Source organism: Panicum hallii, chromosome 7, assembly GCF_002211085.1.
Source record: "Panicum hallii strain FIL2 chromosome 7, PHallii_v3.1, whole genome shotgun sequence".
Lineage (NCBI taxonomy): Eukaryota > Viridiplantae > Streptophyta > Magnoliopsida > Poales > Poaceae > Panicum > Panicum hallii.
Genome location: NC_038048.1, coordinates 43,540,550 through 43,566,519, shown reverse-complemented (window position 1 = coordinate 43,566,519; position 25,970 = coordinate 43,540,550). Strand labels below are relative to the sequence as shown.

General features: G+C 49.1%; 2 protein-coding genes across 2 annotated transcripts; one reads left to right on the top strand and one right to left on the bottom strand.

The window, feature by feature from the left end:
- The first annotated feature begins 3,874 nt into the window (after positions 1-3,874).
- Positions 3,875-4,371, top strand: LOC112900843 (probable xyloglucan endotransglucosylase/hydrolase protein 23). The gene is made up of 2 exons (XM_025969636.1): positions 3,875-3,882; positions 3,996-4,371. The coding sequence occupies exons 1-2, from the start codon at positions 3,875-3,877 to the stop codon at positions 4,369-4,371; spliced, it is 384 nt and encodes a 127-aa protein (XP_025825421.1).
- Positions 4,372-4,584: 213 nt separating this feature from the next.
- Positions 4,585-6,161, bottom strand: LOC112900432 (xyloglucan endotransglucosylase/hydrolase protein 24-like). Its single transcript, XM_025969294.1, has 3 exons — positions 5,781-6,161; positions 5,365-5,564; positions 4,585-5,261 (listed from the first exon to the last, which is right to left on the bottom strand). Exons 1-3 carry the CDS (start codon positions 6,087-6,089, stop codon positions 4,865-4,867), a joined length of 906 nt encoding a protein of 301 aa, XP_025825079.1. The 5' UTR covers positions 6,090-6,161; the 3' UTR covers positions 4,585-4,864.
- Positions 6,162-25,970: the final 19,809 nt, after the last annotated feature.

The following is a 25,970-nucleotide window of genomic DNA, read 5'->3' as shown; positions in this document are numbered from 1 at the left end:
CATCGACCACTCACTAGCTAAAACTAAAACAAATCCGCCGGCAGGTCAAACCTAATCGTGCCTCCATCCCCCGCAGGATCCCGCTGTCCTCCAACCGATCCGAAGCTTCGTTCCAGGCTTCCAGCCCAAGCAGGCAGGTTCCTTCCGCCGCCGTCGGCAGGCAGAGTTTCGCCCGAACCCGCCGGAGAGAATAATTGATCGGCGGTGTCCGGTGGAGCGCCGCGCGGCGGCGGCGGCGGCTGGCACGTTCCGGCGGCGCCCGGGCCACGAGCCGCGCGGGAGCGCGCATGAAAAGCGAGGGCGACGGCAAGTGCGCGTGGGTTCGGTTGGCGACTCGGCATCGGGTTCCCGTTGACTTCGAGCGAGCTCCCCACTTGCTGCTGGCTGCTGTTCCTGCCAGCGGCAGCGGGTGTCCGTGCCTTTCGTCGTTCGGTCCCCCGGCTCTCCGTGCGCGATGCGAGATCGCCCATTCGCCCGTAGCCCCGTACGCGTTGGCCGTGTCCGCGTGCGCACCGCGCGTGTGCTCTCTTTCTTGCTCCCCGTTTACTCCCGGCAAGACAGGGACGGATGGTTTCGTTGCGTGCTCTTACCTTTTTCATGCGTGGCTGGCACACCCGTGACGAATCCCAAATCGGAAGAGTACGTTTCGTCCAGGAGGAGGTGTCGGTCAATTTTGTAATAAACACTGAATGTATGTAAATAAATGGGTTCAAAAAAGAATACATGTAAGAAAAAAGTAGTGCAAGGCTCGTCTACTTTTTTTGTACAAAAAAAATACGGTTGAGGTCTGGAAAAAAGGATTTGCTGCTGATGAGGTCTTTGGCACTAAAAGGTTGCAGATCATCTAGAAAAAGAAGTTGCGGATTTGGGTGCAAGGTTTGGTTGACCTGTTCGGTTCAGTGGAGTTGTTGTTGCGTGCATCTCCCGCTCTTGGACGCTCTCCAAGTACTCTCGACAATTCGGTGAGCAAAGGCGGACTGGACCTAACACGTGCCCGTGACGGAGCCACGCGCGGCCGGCGCGACGCTGCACGGAGTTGACAAACGAACCTGTCTGAGACCACAGACACTGACACGTCCAGTGAGAAACAAGAAAAAAAAATCTAGTCGTCAACCACGTACGTTGTTGGGACACGATCAGGTGCGTGAACTGAACGGGTAAGAGCGGCCGAGGTCACACGGTTCGGTGAACCCGGGCACCCAGCCGATGCGTCAGCAAACTTTCGTGGTACATGGCGCCGTCGCGCGCTGACTGGCGCGGCATGCAACGAGGTGGTCTCTGTGGCCACGGATCGTCGTGTTGTATGCCACCGTGCCGTCGCGGTCACGACGAGCTCGTCGTTTGCTTTGCCTCGAAGACACCGGGTATCAGGCTGCAGGGCTAACAGCCAGCGTGCGTGGCATGGCCGAGGCTGAGAGCTTGGGATGGGTTCGGCGGCTTGGGTTCGTCAGTTCTGGGGCACACTGCTGCTGTGCTGCGGCGCTGCGTGACAGCGTGAGCGCGTCGCACTCTGAAGTCTGAACTATGAATCCGTCGACGAGGGGTGCGCATCCAGGAGCCGTCGCGGCCATTCAGTGGCACCGATGGCGGCTGGATCAGTTGGGGGCAACGGAAACTCAAACTGAACTCTTCTGCTCCAGTTTGACGCCACACAGGATAGCGCATTTTCGCGGCAGTTATAGCTGCAGCGAACGATGGAATTGCATAGGGAAAAAAATTCTTTTATCAGGTGAAACGCCGTTGGATGACTGTGACCTTCTCTGCAGTAAGCGGGCTTTAGCAGTGAGCTCCCTGCCGCTCGGCACTATGGTGTGCTGTGGGCCTGTGGTATCATTCTCTTTGGGCTGACAATTGATGGGTCCGTGCCCATTAGACGTCTTGTTGGGCGCGCCTTCTCTCTGCGCACGCAGTGGGGCCTAGCAAACAAAAGCACAAATGCAGCCCAATAATTAAACGAAGGCTTAGGGCCTCAAGCAAGTTGACCGGCGGACCCAGTTGTTAACAAAATGCAGGATCAATATTTTGGAGGGGAAAAGCTGGAGGAAAAGAGGAAAACAACCGATATTTTGGACAGGACGCAGAGGTGGCGTACTTGAACCGTGGTCAGGAATCTGAAGCGTAGACAGCTTATTTTCCTAGGCTACTTGGACTGCACCCAATGATCTAAATGGCCGGGTGTTTTTGACTTCATCTGGTAACAGGAGCGTGCCCCGTGACCTGTATGGATCAGCTAGAGAGTAGAGACGGGCCCATCCTGATCGCAACCTACGCCGAACTGGGGAAGCAGCCAAAGTATCCATCTGCATGAGATACACAGGGTATTCAGACTTCAGAGAGATGTTCTGAGATGAGACGCGACCTGTATGCATGGAAATGCACTGCGTCGCAATCGGGGCATTGGCTGCCCCACCAGGCACCAGCCTCCAGCCATGCATACACCATTGATTCAACGAGGTAGTAGGACATACAGGCGTTGAGCTAGCCCTGCGCTCATGCATGTTCCTGTTGGCCAAAATGAGCTAGCTCTTCGCAAAATAATTACTAATTTGAAATGAAGAGAAAGGCAATACACACACTGATGACGCACACAAAATCCGCAGAGAAATTCAGGATAACATGTGATGATTCCTTACGCGCAACTGCAACCATGCATCCCCCCTTACGTTGGATTCTCTCATGACGTGCGTGATTCGACATGAATCGATGGGCATCACAAAGACAGTCCGATTTAGAGCAATATAAAGCAGAGCCAGCAGAGGCAGACTCCTGGTCGCCGACGGCGGCGGCAGCTGGTGACGCTCGCCCTCGACAACTCCTCCGGCTCCGGGTTCCGGTCCATGGACCAGTACCTGTCCGGGGAGTTCAGTATGCAGAGCTCGCGCCAGGCGAGTCGCCGGCCATTGGAAACCCAGAAATCTGAAACCTTTAACCTACCATCTCGACCACCACCCTTTAATCGACGGCTGCTTCCCCACCTTCCACTTCTCACCGGCGATCGCTCCACCTCCTCCTCCTCCCCCTCCCTCTTTCCCTTTCCCCTCCCCTACCTTGGCAGCACGGCGGGCGGTGGCGGCGGGCCGTAGCTGGACCTTGTGTGACAGGTCGCATCACACAAGCGCGCGACGCCTAGCATTAGCAAAGCGGTTCCGTACAGGTTCGGCAGGGCAAACGCGGCAGGGTTGGGCTCTAGACAGGCTCCCAGAGGGAGCGTCGCGGACGCCCCCGCTCTAGTTTTGCTTGAATTAATCCGTGGGCCGTCAGTGTTCTGGGCCTAACTAATCCCTCTCTTCCTTCCCTCCTGCGCGAACCTTCGGCCCATAAAGCATCGAGTAATCCATAACTTGTGAACCTGACCTTCTCTGAAAGCCTCAAAACGCAATTTCTGAAGTCTGAACCTTCAATTTTTTTCCTCCTAGACAGCCTCACTGCGTCGGTCTGGTCTCTCGATATCGGCGCGTGAGTGGCTTCTTACTTCACAGTTCACACACATGTGTTGATGGCAATCTTGAGATGGTTATTACTTCGATATTACAGCCAAATGATTGTGACGACGTGCAGGAGTGTTTCAGTACCTTCAGTTAGCATATTTCGCAGCACGAGCAGAGCACATGCGTGATCCTTTTCTTCCCCTGTTATTAGTTTAAAAAAAACAGCTGGAAATTCGTGAAGACGCACATGAGAAGCCTCCTCGCGCAACATGGCCATTGGTCAAGCTCGCCGCGCCAAAAAAAATGTCAAAAGAGTAATTTTCCCTATGAGAAGTCAAATACTAGATTCTGCCGAAGTGGCTGGTTTCGAGCATCTGAACCAAATCTCGCCGAATTTAATAATCTTACTAGATTCAAATCTGAATCATCATTTTGTCCATCCGTGCATGAATCGGTGTGGATTGAATTAATGGGTTAGATCTCCGAAATCTCACCATCAGTAGCATCTCTTGGTTTTTCTTTCTTCAAAAAAAGGTCTTTAATCGCAACGCTCTGATGGCACCCCAGCTGGTCGGTGGGCGGCGTGCCGGTGCGCGTGTTCAGGAACCACGAGCCCGTCGGCGCGCCGTACCTGGGCGGGCAGGCCATGCGGGCGCACGGGAGCATGTGGAACGGCGAGAGCTGGGCGACGCAGGGCGGCCGCGTCAAGACCAACTGGTCCGCCGCGTCGTACGGCGGATACGCGGCCACCGCGTGCGTCGTGCCGGCGCCGGACGCCTCGTCGTCACCGGGCGACGCCGAGGGCGCGTGGATGGACCGGCAGCCGGGACCCGAGGGCGTCGCGTGGGCGCGGGAGAACTACATGATCTACGACTACTGCGACGATCGCTGGCGGTTCCCGCAGGGCCCGCCGGCCGAGTGCAACCTCGACCACCTCGGCTAATGGCCACACAGGCACGTTCGGGGCTTCGTGCCACTCTGATGCAGTAGTAGTGGCATAGCTGCTAGATATTCGCATCGAAAAATGTTGGAGTTCTGTTGAAACTCCTGTTGTAAACGTGCAATTCATCATGAGGAAGCTTTGCTCAAGAAAATAAAAATCATACAGAATCTAGCTGAGACGAATCCAACGCTAAAGTTTGGTTTCTCGGAACAATAATGTGGAACCATTTATATCATGGTTTTACATGACGAATCAATAATGCTAGAACAAAGCAACAGCTCTGTCAGAGAAATGTTGATACATCTGATGACCCGAGAAGAAGTGAAGCAGCCGGATCGAGGGAGACCATATCACCAATCTAATAAAGAATCAAAATTGTACCTGTCCTGTGTGTCTTCAGATGTACAGAAACAATCAGCGGATCGATCGAGCCCAACAACAATCGTCGATCCCCTCATCAATATTGGCCATCAAGCAATGCGTGAGAACTCAGTCAGAGCCCTGCTCGTTGCAGGTAGCACTCCTTGGGGAACTCTGACTCGTTGAACCTCTTGTGGTCGGTGCAGTAGTCGTAGATCCGGTAGTTGGCGTTGACCCACTGCAGGTCGGTGAGCGTCTGCTGGTCGAGGTCGAAGCGCGGCGAGTCCTTGGGCTCGGCGCCGCACCACGAGACGCCGGGCGACGGCCGGCACCAGGTGGTGTTGTAGTTGCGGTAGTAGGCGACGAAGGGCGCGTTGGACCAGTCGGTCTTGATGGCGCCGCCCTGCGTCGCCCACTCGTCGGCGTCCCACAGGCTGCCGTACACGCGCTGCTGCTGCCACGTTGGGTACGGCACCCCCTGGTCCTCATAGTTCTTGAACGCCCGGATCGCCTTCCCGTCAACCCTGATCCTGTATGATCATCGATCGAGGAGTTCGCGATCAGCAGCTGAGATCGAAGAGATGGACCGATCGACGACGTGGATGGATGCTAGCAATGGTGGTTGGTACTCACAAAATGTACTTGGGGTTCCACTCGATGGTGTAGGTGTGGTAGTCGGCGGTGGGGTCGAACCAGAGGTAGAACTGCTGCTCCCGGCCGCCGACGCCGTTGGCGAAGACGTTGGTGTGGAGCGTGATGGGCTGGCCGGAGACGTTGCCGAGGAACTCCAGGTCGATCTCGTCGTGGTACGACCAGGGGCCTTCGGAGATCGTCTGCAGGGCAGACGCGCGCGCGCGCATCGAAAGATTCCACGTGTCAAAAAGTCAACTCTCACGATGCACACTGGCATGCATGCTCATGCATTTCCATTGAAAAAACGGGATGAAGAAGCAAAGTGTACTGGTGACTGGCATGCCAAGGTAGCCGCCTGAGAAAAAAAAAGCTGCGATCTAGATCGATGCAGACTAGCTAGATGATCGGGATCTTACGTAGATGGTGGCGACGACGCCGGCGGAGTTGCCCTCGACGAGCTTGATGTCCATGCTGATAGTGCCGTATAAATACGTGTTCTTGGAGCGGAAGCACGAGCCCTGCTGCTCGTCCAGGGAGAGCGCCAGGGACTCCGTGTCCGGGCCGTCCATGAAGAAGTAGGTGTGGCTGGCGCCCCAGATGAGCTCGATGTCCTCGTCCAGGGTCGCCGCGCACGGGCGCATGCTGCCTACTAGCAGCAGCAGCAGCACGCCGGCGACGAGCAGTAATAAGCTGCAGTGCCTTGTGGGGCTACAAGGCAAAGCCATGGCTAGCTAGGTTACGAGCTGCGAAACTAGCTGGTGGAGTGGCTACTGGCTAGCTTCTGGGCCTCTAGCTAGCTAGCTAGCTCCCACTGTGGAGAGGTCAGAGGCCTGTTTATTTATAGGGAGTCAATGGATGGATGGAGATCCATCGGAGACGAAGGTGGCGAGGAAATGAGGGCCGGTGGTTGTGCCTAGAGGAATTTGCGGGGGAGCTAGGGCGGCAAGGCTAGTGAGGATCGAATGTCAGGCTGGCTGGCCGAGCGGAAGGAAAACCTAGTTCGGGAATCCAACACAGTTTTTTTTTCTTTTTTCTTTTGGAGCGGAATCCAGCACAGGAACTGAACCGCTGATGTACAATGCCGATCGTCGTCACGCGCCGCGCACATGCATTCATGAGCGTGCGCGTACTCGGTGCAGAGGGCGGAAAACGGTGACCTCTAACTCTCAACGGAGAATTGGAGATCGATCAAGCCCATAGGCCGGGCGGGCTGGCTAGATCCCGATCGTTTAACTCGTACTAGATCTTATTGCGCTGACCTGCAAGCGTGTAGCCGCGTACACACCTCAACTCTCGGTCAGATTTGTCTCTCGTCAATATATGAGATTTAGGTGAAGCCATATGGTTTAGACTTCAGACTCGATCACTCCATGCTAAGCTGTCTCCGAGCTAGTGTGCTCTTTGTAGCAGTTGGTTGCGAGTTGGTTGACTTTGGTGAGGTGCTCAGGCAGATCTGCCCGGCTTGCGAAGGCTAAGCGGTGCTCATCATCGTACGCAGCGCCTAATCAATTTCGCGCTGGGCTTCATAAATATATACAAGTAGATTACCACCCTTGACGAACACGGTTACCGTGGGAAATAGCCATTTCTGAATCAGGAATGCATTTCAGCAGGAGTAGAAAACGCCTTCGAGTTTTTAGAGAAGCACGCACTAGGATTGGTCAAGGCCGTCCCACGCGGTCTCTGAAGGCACCCCCATCACGCGATGCGAAGCGGCATGGCCAATCACCGCCGGTCACGAATGCGTCGGCAGATATTTACCGTCTCGGGAGGGCGGCTTGATCGATCTCTTGGATTTCTTACACGGCCGGGAGCCACGACCCGCGTGCGTCGGGGCTCGCATGTGCCGCAACCAACTCGTGCTCGGCATCTGCAGGGTGCCGGCGCCGCCGCGATCGAGCGACTACGAGTACTGGCATGGAGGCAAAGGAAGCCGCAGCCCGCAGCGGCAGGAAAAAAATGTTCCGGGTAACATGGGGGCAGGGAGCCAGGGATCCACGTGATAGAAACTTTAGGATCTACTAATCGTGTATTAGCCCGGTGATTATCCAATAAAGTAACATTGATTACAATTCTGGGTAGAAACAGAGAGGGAGAGAGGGAAACAATGCCGTACCCCCCGTGGACGATGCGGCTTCGAGGTTGTTGGCCATGACGTCGAGGAGGAAGCCGTACGGAGTCGTGGACGAGGGTGAGCGGGCGGCGATGTAGTCGATCGGTGCCGGCGGTGAGGATGCAGAGGCGGCGGCGTGGGTGCAGAGGCGGCGGCGGCGATGGAGCTTCCCGTCGCTTCAGCGCCCACCCTTCGCGATCGGATTAGTTAGGGTTTTTGGTGAGTTCGTGGGCACACGGCGAACTTTGTCATCCGTGCCCCCCGGCCCCCACCTCTCTTTTATTGTGGCGCTGCGCGACGGGGGCCCACCCGCCATTGGGTTGGCGGTGCGCCCCCGATCGGGGCGCGTAACCAAATCCGGATCGGTCGTTGGACCGATCCGGGTTGAAATCAAACTAACATTCTCCCCTTTGATTTCAACTCACTTACTTACTTCTTACGTTCGATTTCATTCAGATCAAATATATTGAGCATGCCTTGTCGCAACAGTTATTACTATTGGATTAACAGCCACAACATACTTTTCCGTTTGAAACAGAACCGTACTTTTGGGCCCTTACTTATCCAGGAATCATAGGCTTTCCCGTAAACCCATGCCGGCTAAGTGTTCTCTGAACACATTGGGCGGTAAGCCTTTTGTGAGCGGATCCGCTAACATTTTCTTTGTGCTCAAATACTCAAGGCTGATTATATGATCCTGGATTTGCTCTTTAACAACATAAAACTTTATGTCAATGTGTTTGGCAGCTCCACTCGACTTGTTGTTGTGAGCGTAAAATACTGCAGTCTCATTGTCGCAGTACATCTTTAGTGGTTTTTCTATGCTGTCAACCACTCTTAATCCGGGTATAAATTTCTTTAGCCATTTAACCTGCCCCGATGCCTCATAACAAGCTATGAATTCTGCATACATCGTAGACGATGCAGTTACTGTCTGTTTGGAGCTTTTCCACGATATAGCTCCACCTGCGAGAGTAAACACATAACCTGACGTGGATTTTCTATCATCCTTATCTCCCGCAAAGTCTGAGTCTGAATAACCCTCTATCACTAGAGATTCAGATCTCCTATACGTTAGCATGAGGTCTTTCGTTCCTTGCACATAACGCAAGGCTTTCTTAACCATTTTCCAGTGCTCTATCCCTGGATTGCTTTGGAATCTGCCAAGTATCCCGGTGACAAAAGCTAAGTCAGGGCGTGTACATACTTGAGCATACTGTAGGCTTCCGACAGCTGAAGCATATGGTACCGCTTTCATCTGATCGGTCTCGTACTGATTTCTGGGACACTGAAATTTCCCATAACTATCGCCCTTGACTATAGGAGCAGGTGTTGGCTTACTCGCATGCATACCGTACTTCTTCAGTACCTTTTCTAGGTATGCTTTCTGCGATAATCCTAAAACCCCCTTGTTTCTGTCTCGGTGAATCTCAATTCCTAAAACGAATGAGGCTTCACCTAAATCTTTCATATCAAACTTCGAGGACAAGAATTTCTTTGTCTCTAATAGCAGATCAATATCGCTGCTAGCAAGCAGGATATCATCCACATATAAGATAAGGAAAACAAATTTTCCATTCTTAAACTTCGCATAAATGCAGTTGTCCTCCTCATTTTCTTTGAAACCAAATTTTCTTACGGTTTCATCGAATTTTAAATACCACTGTCTGGAGGCTTGCTTTAACCCATAAATGGATTTCTTTAGACGACATCCCATCCTTTCTTTTCCTTCCACGACAAAACCTTTCGGCTCTGCCATGTAAACGTTCTCATAAAGATCCCCATTGAGGAACGCCGTCTTTACATCCATCTGATGTAATTCTAAATTATAATGTGCCACTAACGCCATTATAATTCTGAAGGAATCCTTGCATGAAACAGGAGAAAATGTTTCATTATAATTTATCCCTTCTCTTTGCGTGAAACCTTTCGCCACAAGTCGCGCTTTATATCTTTCTATCTTCCCTTTGGAGTCACATTTAGTCTTGTAGACCCATTTGCAGCCCACTGTTTTGGCTCCTTTAGGAATTTCTTCTAAATCCCAAACATCGTTGGTACTCATCGATTTCATTTCGTCTTTCATGGCTTCCAACCACTCAGACGAATGAACGCTTCTCATGGCTTCTTCAAACGAAGTGGGGTCACCCTCCATCTGAATTTCCTCGCTATTATAGATTTGATAATCACTCGAAATAGCGGGCTTTCTTATTCTTTGAGATCTTCTCGGTGCCTCAGCTATCGGCACTTCCTCCTCTTGGGGCTGCTGTTGCTCCCCCTGATGCGCGGCTATCGGCTCTATCGGATCCTGAAGGACAGGTTCCTCGTTCTGACTTGTCGCCGCAGCTGGGGAACTAATAGCAGGTGCTGGCACCGTAGGTGACGCAGCAACTGGTGAAAAACTAGCAACAGGTGCTGACACCGTAGGTGAAGCAGCAACAGGCAACACGAAAAAGGGATCTTGGATCATCGGAGTAGGTACGAAGACCCGCTTCTCTTCAAGATCAATCTTCCGAGCTACCGTGCTCCCCCTCATCATCTGATCCTCCAAAAAGACAGCGTGTCTCGTTTCTACGAACTTTGTATATCCGTTGGGATAGTAGAAACAATAACCCTTCGACTTTTCCGGATAGCCAATGAAATGGCAACTTACTGTCTTAGGGTCTAACTTTCCGATATTTGGATTAAATACTTTTGCCTCAGCTGGACAGCCCCACACATGTAAATAGTTTAGTGTGGGTTTTCTCCCTGTCCATAACTCGTACGGTGTTTTGGGCACCGACTTACTTGGTACGCGATTAAGAATATGAATGGCGGTTTTTAACGCCTCCATCCACAAATTAATCGGTAACGTGGAGTAGCTTAGCATACTTCTCACCATATCCATTAAGGTACGGTTACGTCTTTCAGCGACTCCATTTTGTTGAGGCTCGCCCGGTGTAGAGTACTGGGCTACTATTCCATTTTCCTGTAGAAACCTTGCAAAAGGTCCAGGAACTTGGCCATACGGGGTGTGACGACCGTAGTACTCACCTCCACGATCAGATCTTACTATTTTTATTTTAAGATTTTGCTGATTCTCTACTTCAGCCTTAAAAATCTTAAATTTATCTAACGCTTCCGATCTTTCTTTAATTGGATAAATATATCCATAACGCGAATAGTCATCCGTAAACGTTATGAACGAATCATAACCGTCCACGGACTTTATGGGAAATGGACCACAGATATCTGTGTGCACTATCTCCAAAACCCCTGAACTGCGTTTAGCTGCTTTCTTTATTTTCTTAACGTACTTTCCTTTAACGCAATCGATGCAATATTCTTCATTTGAAAAATCTAACGGATGGAGAATATTTTCTTTAATTAATCTCTCAATTCTCCCCCTCGAAATATGGCCTAAACGACAGTGCCATAATTTCGCTGAATTTTCGTTGTCGCATCGTTTGCGCTTATGACTTGCGTCGTTAGACGTGCGTTCAATACTCGTGGTATTGCTAACAGAATTTACAGTCTCATGCATGGGCAACATATAAAGTTTGTCTTGTCGGATGGCAAGACCAACACACTGACTTTCAAATAAAATCTCACATTGTTCTTTGCCAAAATGGCACTTATAACCATCATCTGCCAAACATGATACTGAAATTAAATTTCTAGACAAAGAGGGTACATAAAGAACATTATGTAACTGGAGTTTAAAGCCGTTCTCTAATTCTAACGTGAGTTGACAAACTGCTTCAACGTCGGCTCTAACTCCATTGGCGACTTTCAGCCATCTATCCCCTCTTTGTAGCATCGTCTTTGTACTTATACCCTGCAAAGAATTAGCAACATGAACAGTTGCACCTGAGTCAATCCACCAAGTAGATTTAGAATAACTTACGTACAGGGTCTCATCGATAAATGTGATAACATCCTCACCTTTCTTAATTAAATGCCTTAGAAAATCCGGGCAATCTTTCTTGTAGTGTCCCGTCTTGTGGCACCACATGCATTGATCCTTTTCAATGTGTGGTTGATCTTTCTTCGCACCCTTGCCCTGGTGAGTCGAAGAAGAAGAAGAAGAAGTGAAACCTCGTTTGAACTGAGGTTTCCCTTGTGGCCTCGTGTTTTTGTCTGAAGAGTTGTTTCTTTTGTTGTGCCTAACATAGTTGAGCGTGTCACCATGCGAGGCTTTGAGCCTTTCCTCTTCTTGCACACACATCGCAATGAGCTTCTCTAAGTCCCATGTGTCTGGGCTGATGTTGTAGTTAACAACAAACGTCTCAAACTCTTTCGGCAGAGAAGCCAGAACCAAATGGACAACAAAAGCATGAGGAAGCTCCATGTCCATAGGTTTTAGCTTACATGCCATATTGCTCATTTTCAATATGTGCTCTCTCACACCACCGCCAGTGTACTTATCATTGACTAACCTCTGAATCAGAGTTTGTGCATACGCTTTTGAGGAGCCAACGAATTGACTCTCAACTTTCTTTAAGTACTCGACTGCGGTGGCGCATTCTGGGATTGCTCCCCTGATACTATCTATGATGGAGCTCTTGATCACCATCAAACACTTTCTGTTGGAAGAGATCCATTTTGCTTTCTCAAGATCAAATTTCATTTGAACACTTGCATGTTCTCTCTGACGAGCCTGCCAAGCGGCAGACGTCTCTTCCGGATCACTCACCAGTTCCGCAGGACAAACGGGAAACGGTGAGGTGATGGCGAAATCGATATCTGACAGTGCGAGTGCCACTTCTAGCTTCTGGGCCCATACCCCATAGTTGGAACCATCCAACGGCGGTATGGCATTAATGAATGTCATGGCATTAGATCCTGAAATTTAAATCAAGAAGGGTGAGAACTGCTTTTATGAAATGATAATTGCATATCTCAATTTAACGTTGGGTAATATTAAGACATACAATTAACTAGCTGCATTAATTCTAAAACGCCGTTGGGCAGAATTAGAGCAAATGCATGGAAAACTTACTTAAAAGATTATAATACTGCTATTATCAACGTTGGTCAGAAAATAACAATATTATAACTATAGAAAACTGAAAAATGACTTGAAAATTATAATATTGCTATTATCAACGTTGGTCAGAGAATATCAATATTATAACTGAAGAAAAAACTGAAAACTGACTCCTTTAATTATAATATCTCGTTGGGTCTAAAATAATTAAGGATATAACTTAATTAAATTGGCAGCGGAAAAATTAATAATTCTAACTTTCAGAAACATCCTTACTTCTTTCTCTCTATAGAAATATCACGTTGGTGAAGTTGAAATAGAGATTAAATCATGCATTAAGTGATTAAAAGTGTTTCTGAGAAAAATATCAAAACTCACTGTGCAGCCGCCTAAAACAGATCAAAACGAGCCCAAAACGGCCCAAATGGGCCCGGCCCAACGCGGCCAACGCGCACGCGCGGCGCCCACCCGCGCACCAGGCCGCAACCTGGGCCTGGGCCGGGAAAGTGGCGTCCCGCCTGGGCTTAAAGAGGCCCGCGCGCCCGCGATCGTCTTGCGGCCGTCGGATCTCATCCGACGGTCACGCGGGGGTTTCGGTGGATCAAAACCCACCCCCCGGCGCGCGCGTTGCCCTAACCCTAGGGCATTTCTTTCCTGCTCCCCGCAGCCGCTCCTCCCTCCTCCTCTTTCCTTCGCGCGACGGCGGCCGAGGGCGACGGCGCCGCCACGGGCCTCCTCGCCGGCGAGCGCGCTCGCCTGGACGTGAGCGCGCCGCCGTCGAGTGGGCTCGAGGTGGTGATCTGGCCCGCGCGCGAGGCGCGGTGGGAATCCCTGAGCGTCGGCACGCTCGGGATGGCTCGGCCCACCGACGGTGGAGGCGCACCGGAGCTCCTGGGGCCCTGCGGCGCTGGCCCGTTGAAAGGATCGATGGACCAAGAGGGGGGGTGAATTGGGCCTTTTTCAATTTCTAAAACAAGATAAAACAACCTTAACCTATGCAAAACTAGAAAGGCACCAATTCACCAACCGGATAGCTAAACAACCTACACAAGCTAGATGAGATAAAAAGAGATAAAGCCTAGCAAGGTAGAGCTAACTAGTGATCCCTAAATCAAGCACATGAAAGAATTGCATGAAAGATAATGCTTGAAATAAGTAAAGAGGACAAGGGACAACCGGATTTTTCCCGTGGTATCGATGTGTTGGCACACACCCCTAATCCACGTTGTGACACTCACAAAGAGTATTGTCACCTCCCAAGTCACCAAGACGAGGGCGCTCACTAAGAGTCTCCGTTCACCATCCCGGTGTGGTGGAGATCAAGCCACGTACAAATCTTTTCTCCGGGCTTCCACAATCCTTGGCAAGCTCCGCGAGAATCACCTCGATCACCAAGATCGCCTAGGTGATGCCAATCACCAAGAGTAACAAGCTAAGGCCTTCACTTGAGCAAGAACCAATCACAAAGAATGGATGCACACAAGCTTCTCTCTACTCAAGTCCTTAATCTTGCTTCTTGAATGATTGAATGAACAAGTGTATGAAATGTTGAAGCTCAAGGTGGCTCTTGACTATAGTATGAGTGTTTGGATGTTGCCTGGTGTCAAGAGTAGTAGAATGACCCATTGGAGGGGTATATATAGGCAGCTCACACGAATAGAGCCGTTGGAGAAAAAGCTGCCAGAAAAACTGCGTAGCGCCGGTTAATCCGACGTCCCTCCAATAGTCATCGTCGGTTTAACCGGTGAATGTAAAACTCCCCTTTTGAAAAACTAGCCGTTACTGTTTGGGAAGATTAACCGTCGTTGCATCGGTTTAACCGGTGAGTGTAATCATCCATTGATCAACAGAAATACCAAGTCACTGGACAACTGCACCGACGTCAAATTTCAAATAGCGTCGGTTTAACCGGTGAGTCTATTTGTCCAATGATCAACTGAAAACCGAGTCTCTGGACAACTGCACCGACGTCCAATTTCAAATAACGTCGGTTTAACCGGTGTATTGACTTGTCCAAACCAGCTGACCTCGTTTAACCGACGTATAGAAAACTTGAGGCGTCGGTTGATCCGGTGATAAGGATTTTTCTGGTTTTGTCTTTTCTGACTTGAGTCTTGAATGAAATCCAAATATTTTTGAGATATAAGTTGAGAACCACTTATTTGAGCTTCTAGAAACCTGAGTGACCATTGTGTGCATCCATTTTCAAATGACCATGTCCATGCTCAAGTTACTAAGCCTAAACCCCTCTTAATAGTGCGATCACTACAAAACTATAAAACCTATACTAACCTAAGTGTCCTTCTCAACCTTATGACACTTAGGACTAGAAAGATCCTTAGTCTTGACATGTTATAGAGTTGAATGCCGAGATCGCCTTTTTGAATAATGAAAGTTAGGGGCCTCTTTTGACATATAACCAAATGAGCAATAATGATTTATAAAGCTGCACAAACTCATTAGTCACAATAATGGTTGTCATTAATCACCGAAACATACCTTAAGGGCCTAGATGCTTACAATCTCCCCCTTTTTGGTGATTGATGACAACATAAACATAGATATCGAGAGAGCGAGAAAGATAAGGCACGAATAGACACAAGCAAACTCGAAAAGAAAGGAACCAAACGAAATCCATAGATATGTCTCAAAAGCTCAGCATGCTCAAATGACAAATGTACATATCCATGAACTAACATCAAATATAATACAATAAGAAACATCAAAAGTCAGATCGAGCTCTCTCTAAAGCTACCCTCCCCCTGACTCCCTCTCCCCCTTTGGCATCAAAGCACAAAAAGGCTACTGATCTGGGTGCCGCGGAACGGCGAGGAAGCGATCCGGATCATCGTCGTCGTCGTCGTCGTCAGACGGTGGATCCTCAGTGACTGCTGGTAGCTGCTGATCTGAAGGACCGGCTGGTGCTGAGCTGATGGGAGGTGTGGCAGTCGTCGAGGCTGTCGTCGAGGCCTTGGTGCTGGCACTGCCTGGGAGAGGGTCCGTGGAAGTGGTAGCCGGCTCAGCAGAAGATGTGTCAACATCTGAAGTGGTGAGTGCTGAAGCTGCCGGCTGTGAAGACTGCTGAAGTAAGGACACCTCTCCGCCTCCCCCTGAAGGTAATGACTGTGGTACTGCGGGGAGGCCAACTGACTGCACCGCTGTGGGTGACCCCTGGAAAAGTGAGGTCGCAGGCAGAGGAGAGAAGAGAGGACGACTCGCAGACCCGAGAAGTGCTGACAGTGAGAACATAATCTCCGGAGTCGTAGAAGAAGCTGGAGCAGTGGAGGCCGGAGCAGGTGTAACTGCAAGTGCTGGTGTGTAAGTATCTAGGCCCTTAAGGTATGTTTCGGTGATTAATGACAACCATTAATGTGACTAATGAGTTTGTGCAGCTTTATAGATCATCATTGCTCATTTGGTTATATATCAAAAGAGGCCCCTAATTTTCATTATTCAAAAAGGCGATCTCGGCATTCAACTCTATAACATGTCAAGACTAAGGATCTTTCTAGTCCTAAGTGTCATAAGGTTGAGAAGGACACTTAGGTTAGTATAGGTTTTGTAGTTTTGTAGTGATCGCACTATTAAGAGGGGTTTAGGCTTAGTAACTTGAGCATGGACATGGTCATTTGAAAATGGATGCACACAATGGTCACTCAGGTTTCTAGAAGCTCAAATAAGTGGTTCTCAACTTATATCTCAAGAATATTTGGAATTCGTTCAAGACTCAAGTCAGAACAGGCAAAATCAGAAAAATCCTATTCACCGGTTTAACCGACGCTTGAAGTTTTATATACATCGGTTAAACAAGGTCAGCAGAGTTTGACATGTCTATTCACCGGTTCAACCGATGATATTTAAAAAGGGACATCGGTGCAGTTGTCCAGAGACTCGGTTTTCAGTTGATCAGTGGACAAATTGACTCACCGGTTAAACCGACGCTATTTGAAATTTGACGTCGGTGCAATTGTCCAGTGACTTGGTATTTCTGTTGATCAAAGGATGATTACACTCACCGGTTAAACCGATGCAACGACGGTTAATCTGCCCAAGCTGTAACGGCTAGTTTTCTGAAGTGGCAGTTTACATTCACCGGTTAAACCGACGATGGCTATTGGAGGGACGTCGGATTAACCGGCGCTACGCAGTTTTCTGGCAGCTTTTTCTCCAACGGCTCTATTCGTGTGAGCTGCCCATATATACCCCTCCAATGGGTCATTTTACTACTCTTGACACCAGGCAACATCCAAACACACATACTATAGTCAAGAGCCACCTTGAGCTTCAACATTTCATACACTTGTTCATTCAATCATTCAAGAAGCAAGATTAAGGACTTGAGTAGAGAGAAGCTTGTGTGCATCCATTCTTGGTGATTGGGTTCTTGCTCAAGTGAAGGCCTTAGCTTGTTACTCTTGGTGATTGGCATCACCTAGGCGATCTTGGTGATCGAGGTGATTCTCGCGGAGCTTGCCAAGGATTGTGGAAGCCCGGAGAAAAGATTTGTACGTGGCTTGATCTCCACCACACCGGGATGGTGAACGGAGACTCTTAGTGAGCGCCCTCGTCTTGGTGACTTGGGAGGTGACAATACTCTTTGTGAGTGTCACAACGTGGACTAGGGGTGTGTGCCAACACATCGATACCACGGGAAAAAATCCGGTTGTCCCTTGTCCACTTTACTTATTTCAAGCATTATCTTTCATGCAATTCCTTCGTGTGCTTGATTTAGGGATCACTAGTTAGCTCTACCTTGCTAGGCTTTATCTCTTTTCATCTTGACTAGCTTGTGTAGGTTGTTTAGTTATCCGGTTGGTGAATTGGTGCCTTTCTAGTTTTTGCATAGGTTAAGGTTGTTTAATCTTGTTTTAGAAATTTGAAAAGGCCCAATTCACCCCCCCTCTTGGTCCATCGATCCTTTCAATTGGTATCAGAGCCTCGTTGCTCATTTGGATCATTAGGCTTCACCGCCTAGAGCTATGGCCAAGATGGGTGGTTCGCCGCCTCACTTCGAGGGCAAGAACTTTGCCTATTGGAAAGTTCGCATGGCCGCATACCTTGATGCGATTGCCCCCGAAGTGTGGTTGGCAACTAAAGTCGGATTCACCGGAGAACCCACCCCCGACCAATTAAAATGGAATGCTAGAGCTAGAAATGCAATTTTCGAAGCTATTAGTGAGGAGGTCTTTGCTAGAGTTAATGGCATGGACCTAGCAAGTGATATTTGGAAGGAGCTCATTGAAATACATGAAGGTTCCACCAAAGTTCGTGAACAAAAATATCACTTGTTTAGAGCTAAGTATGATTCCTTCAAAATGCTAGCTCATGAAAATTGCAATGACATGTATTCTCGCTTGAATGTCATTGTCAAGGACATTAATGCACTTGAAATATCCAAAATTGACAGTGCATCCATCAACCGCAAGATCCTCATGCTACTCCCGAAGCCCAAGTATAACATTATCAATGCTATGCTTCAAAAGGAGGATCTCGCCGCAATGGAAGTTGGAGAACTTGTGGGGGAAATCCGCGCTCATGAGATGAGCATTCTTGGTATGACCGAAGAGCCAACTTCAAGCAAGTCAATTGCTCTAAAGACCAAGACAAACAAATCCCGCAAGCTCAAGATGGTCAAACAAGACTCAAGCTCAAGCAATGAAGAAGATGATCACCATGAGAGCTCATCCGATGTTGAAGATGATGGAGAACTTGCTCTCATGATGAGAAAGTTCACACGCTTGAATGAGAAGATCAACAAGAAAGGCTTCAATTTTGACTCCAAGAAGGGAATGTTCCGGCCAATGGATGTCAAAAACAAGATTTGCTACAATTGTGGCGAAAAAGGACACATCCGTCCAAATTGCCCCAAGCCGGACAAAAGAAGCAAGGACAACAAGAGCAAGCATCGCCATGATTCAAGCGATGATGAAGAAGAGGAGAGTAAGAACAAAAACAAGAGATTTGGGAAGAAGAAGACCCATGACAAGAAGACCAAGCTCTTCCCAAAGAAGAAAGGGCACACCAAGAAAAGTTTCTTGGTGGAGAAACAAGAATGGGTGACCGATGTCTCATCAAGCGAAGACTCAAGTGATGAAGAAGACATTGTCACCATCGCCCTCACCAATGAAGAACCTTCTCTACCTCCGCCTCCTATGTGCCTCATGGCAAAAGGTAACACCAAGGTATGTGAGGTAGATAGTGAAGATGATAGTGATGGAGAGCTTGACCCTAATGAATTTACTAACCTCATCAATGAGTATACATCCGTCATCAAGAGGGAAAAGGGCAAAGTTAAAGTTCTTGAGAGCACTCATGCTAAGTTAGAGCTTGCCCACTCCGACTTACTTAGTAAGTACAATGACTTGCTCAAAAAGCACAATGAGTCACTTGTACTTGCTAAGCAAGTTGAAGAGAGCCACAAAAAGCTTAAACAAGAGCATAGGGAGTTGGCTCACAAGTATCAAGAACTCGAATTTGCTTATGAAGTAATTGACCCAAATCTTGAGAAAGTTGTTCTTGAAAAGGTCAATGCTTCTACTTCATGTGATGACCTACTCATTGATGCATATGCCACTAATGTTGTGCCCAAGCTTGCCTCTCCTAGGGAAAAGGAATTGATGGATCAAGTGGCAAGCCTCAAGAGTAGTGTGGAGAAACTCTCAAGGGGAGAATACATCCACAAGGAGATTCTCTTCAACAATGCCCGTGACTATGGTAAGAGAGGTCTTGGTTCATTTCCGGAGCCAAACATGGCTACAACTCCCTCTCCGGAGATCAAGACAAGCTTCATCAAGGAAGTTGGTTCATATTGCCAACATTGCCAAGTCACCGGGCACCACACTAGGGAGTGCACCTTACCATCACGTCCTCTTCCTAAATTACCCAAGAATTATTCATCAATGTTTCAAGATAATCATTTTCTCTTGAGTAAAGTGAAGGGCAAGGTGAAGGCCAAGTTTATTGGCAAAATTGCTAAGGAGTCAAAGAAGAAGCTCCCCAAGCAACTTTGGGTCCCAAAAGCTCTTGTCACACATGTGCAAGGCCCAAAGCTTGTTTGGGTTCCGAAAACTCAAAAATAAATTCTCATGTGTGTAGGTGAACTACAAAGCCGGTGGAAAACATTGGGTACTTGATAGCGGTTGCTCTCAACACATGACCGGCAATGATAGCATGTTCACCTCACTTGAAGACCCCGGCGATCATGAACATGTCACCTATGGTGATAACTCTAAGGGGAAAGTCTTAGGTTTGGGTAGAATTGCAATTTCAAAAGATTTATCCATTTCAAATGTTTTGTTTGTAGAAGCACTTAGTTTTAACCTCATCTCTATTGCACAATTGTGTGATCTTGGACTAACGTGTACCTTTGACAAGAATGGTGTTGTAGTGACTCATGAAAAAGACAAGTCATTGGTATTCACGGGGTTTAGGCATGGCAATATCTATTTGGTGGATTTCTCTTCAAAGCAAACAAGCACCATGACTTGCCTCTTCACCAAGTCGTCTCTTGGGTGGCTTTGGCATAGAAGAATTGCTCATATTGGCATGAGCAACCTCAAGAAAGCCCACAAGAGAGGGATGATCACCGGCATAAAGGACGTCACTTTTGACAAGAACAAGCTATGCAAAGCGTGTCAAGCCGGAAAGCAAGTTGCAACTCATCATCCTATCAAGACGATGTTGTCTACCTCCAAGCCGCTCGAGCTACTACACATGGATCTCTTTGGTCCAACTTCATACAAGAGCATTGGTGGTAACCTCTATTGCCTAGTAATTGTTGATGATTTTTCACGCTACACTTGGGTCATGTTTCTAGGCGATAAGGGTGAAACTCCGGAAATCTTCAAGACATTTGCAAGAAAAGCTCAAAGGGAATACAATTCCCCAATCGTGAAGATTCGGAGTGACAACGGCACCGAGTTCAAAAATATGAAGATTGAAGAATGGTGCGATGAAGAAGGAGTCAAACATGAGTTTTCCGCCACCTACACGCCTCAACAAAATGGTGTGGTGGAAAGAAAGAACAAGACACTCATCACCCTAGCAAGAGCAATGTTGGATGATTATGGCACGTCCGAGAAGTTTTGGGCGGAAGCAATCAACACGGCGTGTCATGCATCCAACCGTGTGTATCCTCACCGACTCCTCAAGAAAACTCCATATGAGCTCATCACCGGGAGGAAACCAAATATATCATACTTTCGAGTCTTTGGTTGCAAATGCTTCATATATAAGAAGAAAAGGCTCGGTAAGTTTGAAAGTAGATGTGATGAAGGTTTCTTTCTTGGTTATGCATCAAACTCCAAAGCATATAGAGTATTCAATCAAACCTCCGGGTTAGTTGAAGAAACATGTGATGTGGAGTTTGATGAATCTAATGGCTCCCAAGAGGAGGTTGTTGGCTATGAGAATGTAGGGGATGAAGAGATTGAAGAAGCCTTAAAGAAGATGTCCATTGGGGATATCAAGCCGGAAGAGGTGCATGAAGACAATGATCAAGGGGGAGGACCTTCCTCATCTACACCAAGCACCTCCACGGCACCCCTAGTGGATGAAGATCAAGATAAAGTTGATCCACCACCTCAAGAAAATGTGTCAACGCCAACACCCCAAGTCCAAGAACAAGAAGAGGAAAGTGTTCCACCACAAGCACAAGTCACTCATGATCCACCCCAACAAGCATCCACGCAAATACCGCTAGTGAAGCATGGTCGCATCTCCAAGGATCATCCAATTGGTCAAATCATTGGTAGTCCTACCAAAGGAGTAAGAACTCGTTCTAAGCATGCTTCATTTTGCGAACATCACTCGTTTGTTTCTTGTATTGAACCCACTAGCATAGAGGAAGCCCTTGAGGACTCGGATTGGGTGATGGCCATGCAAGAAGAGTTGAACAATTTCACCCGCAATGAAGTATGGGTCCTCGAAGCTCCTCCAAAAGACAAGAATATCATCGGCACCAAGTGGGTCTTTCGAAACAAGCAAGATGAACATGGGGTGGTGGTACGCAACAAAGCAAGACTTGTGGCAAAAGGGTTTTCTCAAGTCGAAGGTTTGGATTTTGGTGAAACTTTTGCTCCGGTCGCAAGACTTGAAGCTATCCGCATTCTTCTTGCTTACTCTTCACATCATAATATTAAGTTATATCAAATGGATGTGAAAAGTGCGTTCTTAAATGGCTTTATTAACGAACTTGTTTATGTTGAGCAACCTCCCGGGTTTGAAGATCCGAGGAATCCTAATCATGTTTATAGGTTGCACAAGGCACTCTATGGGCTCAAACAAGCTCCAAGGGCTTGGTATGAGAGGCTTCGTGACTTCCTAATCATGCAAGGCTTCAAGATCGGGAGGGTGGACACCACCTTGTTCACAAAAGACGTCAACGGGGATCTTTTCATTTGTCAAATTTATGTTGACGATATTATCTTTGGCTCAACTAATGATTTACTAAGCCATGAGTTTGCTACCATGATGTCTAGGGAATTTGAGATGTCCATGATTGGCGAATTGACCTTCTTCCTTGGTTTTCAAGTCAAACAAATGAAGGAAGGGACATTCATTTATCAAGAAAAATATACTAAAGATATCTTGAAGAAGTTCAAGATGGATGAATGTAAGCCAATCAAGACACCCATGGCAACCAATGGGCATCTCGACTTGGATGTGGACGGTAAACCTGTTGATCAATCCCTCTATCGTTCAATGATAGGGTCTTTGCTTTATCTTACCGCATCTAGGCCCGATATAATGTTTAGTGTGTGCTTGTGTGCCCGTTTTCAAGCTAATCCTAAGGAATCACATCTTTCTGCTGTGAATAGGATCCTTCGGTATCTCAAGCACACTCCTAGCATAGGCTTGTGGTACCCCAAAGGCGCTAGTTTAGATCTCTTGGGATACTCGGATTCGGATTTTGCCGGAAGCCGTGTCGATCGCAAGAGTACCTCCGGGGGTTGCCACTTGCTTGGGCGTTCTCTAGTTTCTTGGTCAAGTAAGAAGCAGAATTCCGTGGCTTTGTCCACCGCGGAAGCGGAATATATAGCTGCCGGTGCGTGTTGTGCCCAAATTCTATATATGAAGCAAACCCTTTTGGACTTTGGTGTGAAACTAGGAAGAATTCCACTCCTTTGTGACAATGAAAGTGCCGTAAAAATTGCCAAGAATCCGGTTCAACACTCTCGCACAAAGCACATTGATATTCGCCATCACTTCTTGCGTGATCACGAAGCCAAGGGGGACATTTCCCTTCAAGGTGTGAGATCCGAGGAGCAATTGGCGGATATTTTCACAAAACCTTTAGACGAGAGTACCTTTGTTAGGCTAAGAAATGAGCTTAATGTATTAGATGCGGCAAACGTCATGTAAGTTGCCATGTCATATAGAAAAATGCATACATATAGGACACTTGTCTAACCATGGTAAGATAGTGGTGAGCAAGGGTTTAGCTAGAGGTGGTGGTCCACTTGTTTTCCTCTAGGCTTGTAGAAAGGCTCATCATGATGAAGCTTTCCGTGGGATCAAACTTGACAAGTAGATCTTAAATTCTCGCTATGCATTTCTTGTCATATAGTTGTGCATCTCATGTCTACCTTTCTTTCGCATGTGTTTGTAATTTGCATTATCATTGCATGCGTAAAGGTCACAAAGGAGATCACTTGATGAAAATAAGACTTGTTTTACGTGCAAGATCTTAATTCATGAGAAGTGAAAAGAATAAAGTGTTAGGTGCGTTATTGCCTAGTGAGCAATGTCATTGTGAGTTTGAAGCTTTCCTCCTTCAATATTCCTATGACATGGCTCATACATTTTAAATTGACACTTTGTCTCTCTTGCGACTTATCCTTAATTTTGAAAAGGAAAACTATTTAAAGTTATTAAGCTATCCTATTTTGAGGGGTAAAGTCGCCTATGCAAGTCCATTAACTTGAGTTTAGTTGAATCTTATAAGTTCATTGGACTTAGCATAGAAAAGTGAGCTGAGAGAGGGTTTTTGGGTTCACCGGTTAAACCGACGTTCAATGGATCTATACCCATCGGTTTAACCGGCGTTACTAAGTGTCAGCCACAGCTCAGTCACTTCAGGCGTTCAACCGGCGTATACAAAGTTTGCAGCATCGGATCAACCGATGAATAGAACACCGATCTGACCTGAAAATCAACTGGTATTTGCTTCGTTCAACCGACGAGTTCACTTTTCAGATCATCGGTTCAACCGGCGTACAGATGCAGATTTGGCAGAGTTTCTGGTAAACTACACCGACGCAAATCAACCGGCGTTCAAAACCTAAGCGTCGGATCAACCGGCGATAAGAATTTCTGCGGGGTCCACATGTCATATTTCTCTCCTGACCGGCCACGACGCTTCACGCACTCTCTTTTTCCCGCTCGACCTCTCGCCTTCGCCCTAGCTCCCGCCGCCAGCCGCCGCCACTCGCCGTCCGTACGCCGCCGCATTCCCGCGCCCGCACCCGCGCGCTCTCGCTCTCGCCGCCACCGTCTTCCGCGCCGCCGCCGCTTGCGCCCGCGCCGTCTGTGCACCTTCCGCTCCGCCGCCCGCCGCACTCCCGCGCTGCCGCCGCCGCTGTCCACCGCGCGCCCAGCCGCCGCCGCCGCTGTCCGCCCGTGCGTTACTGCGCCGCCGCCACAGCCACAGCACCGCTCACAACCGCCCGTTCCCGTGCTCGCCGTCTCACCCGCGTGCATTGCTTCCCCTTCACCGCTCGTGCGCATCACATTTCCCTCGCCATCGCCATTTCCACTGTTCTGCACCACCCGCGTGTCACCACGCCGCTCGCACACCACCGCGCCGCCGCATTCCTGTTTCTGTCAGTTGTCGAAATGGGTCGTGACAAAAGGAAAGGAAAGGAGATCGTAGTTGAGGAGCCCGCGCGCAAGCGGACTCGCGCAGCGAGAGAGGCCGAGAGGGCCGAGATGGTGGCTAAGGCCGCCGAGGAGCAGGCGTCGGGACGTGCTCGTCCGTTCGCGATCAGAGATCCGACAGCCAGGGGGAGAGGCAGAGGCAGAGGCAGAGGGATGGGCAGAGTACGAGGTGCCAGGGCCACCAGAGCCGTGACAGCAGCAGCAGCAGAGTCTGGGTCAGATCAGTCAGTCTCAGCGGCAGAGTCCGATTCAGATACAGAGACAGCACAGTCCGAGCAGTCACAGGGGCAGGACACTCAGTCACCAGCTCTACGACGTTCTGGCCGCACCCGGCAGACGTCCCCCGGAGAGCAGTCTTCACCAGCGACCGAGCGTCGCACTGGACCGAGGACGCGAGGAGGTCACCAGCCACAGGAGCCTCGCAGGTCCACAGCAGCAGCAGCAGCAGCTAGACGAGCCGAGGCCCTAGCGGCCGAGCGCGCAGTGTTCCGCATGGACACTGTCGTGCGTCTGGAGCCAGGTGTACTGCTCCAGAACTTGACCAAGGCCAATGCGGCGAAGGTCAAGAGGCTCAGGTGGAGTGTTCAGGAGGAGGAGTGGTTTCCCGTGACACGAGACAGCCGGGTCGATCGTAGATTCTGGACGCTCCTTCAGGCCAGTTTCTACGAGACCTACCAGAGGCGGGGCCACAGGATATTTCCGCACAGAGTATTGGACTGGGTTTCACTGAGGACAGCAGCAGGAGGAGCAGATGTCCGCGAGCACTTTGAGCACTTCAGAGGTCTGCCCAGGTTACTCTCTATTGAGAGGAACAGATACATTGAGGACTGGGTCAGAGTTTTCTACGCCACTGCTTGGATAGCCCCAGAGCGCAGAGCTGTACACTTCATGTTTGGGGGGCAGGTATTTGGATTGTCCAGAGCGACACTTGCTGGGATACTTGGAGTTGACCTTGTTGACGTCTCTCTGCACGAGATGGTATATGGAGATGCAGATCCTCCGCGCAGAGCCATGATTGGCGGAATAGCACCTTCTCACGAGGCTATCTCACAGTGCTTCCGCCAGCCCTTCCCGGCTTCTTACGCCCGTGTCCCCAGCTTGCTGACCCCTGAGGCCTACGCAGTTCACATGGCACTCCGGAGGACTTTGCTCCCGAGGAGTGGCTACCCAGAGGGGTTCACAGGTCTGCAGCAGCTGCTTCTACTGCACATCCTCACTCACGAGCCATTCGACATTGTTGATTTTATTCTGGCAGAGATTGAGGATGTCATCACTGATGGGATGGGGGTCGTGCGTCAGTTTCCTTATGCTCACTGGATCAGTTTCATTTGCTCCATGATAGTACCAGCTGAGTCACCCGTCAGTGCAGTCTACCGGCAGGACGAGGTCCCCTGGTTTCCTGTCTACAGACCGACAGCACCTTCGGACCGGAGGAGAGGCAGGCAGGCAGATCGTGCTGCCATGGCACGTTTGTCACCGGAGGTACAGGCCCGAGTGGCCCAGGAGGACGAGGCATTACTTGCTGCAGAGGCACAGCTTCCCGGAGGAGATGATGAGATTCACTGGTCAGACCTAGAGTCAGACTCCTCCGAGGATGAGGAGTACTTCCCTGCACCTGCTCCAGCGAGTCACGATCACGAGGCAGGGGGG

Excerpts from the sequence above, each read along its gene's own strand:
- LOC112900432 (XM_025969294.1), bottom strand. The coding sequence starts at position 6,089 with ATGGCTTTGCCTTGTAGCCCCACAAGGCACTGCAGCTTATTACTGCTC. Across the intron at positions 5,565-5,780 it reads GCGTCGTCGCCACCATCTAC|ACGATCTCCGAAGGCCCCTG; the intron begins GTAAGATCCCGA and ends TCTGCCCTGCAG. Across the intron at positions 5,262-5,364 it reads TGGAACCCCAAGTACATTTT|GATCAGGGTTGACGGGAAGG; the intron begins GTGAGTACCAAC and ends ATGATCATACAG.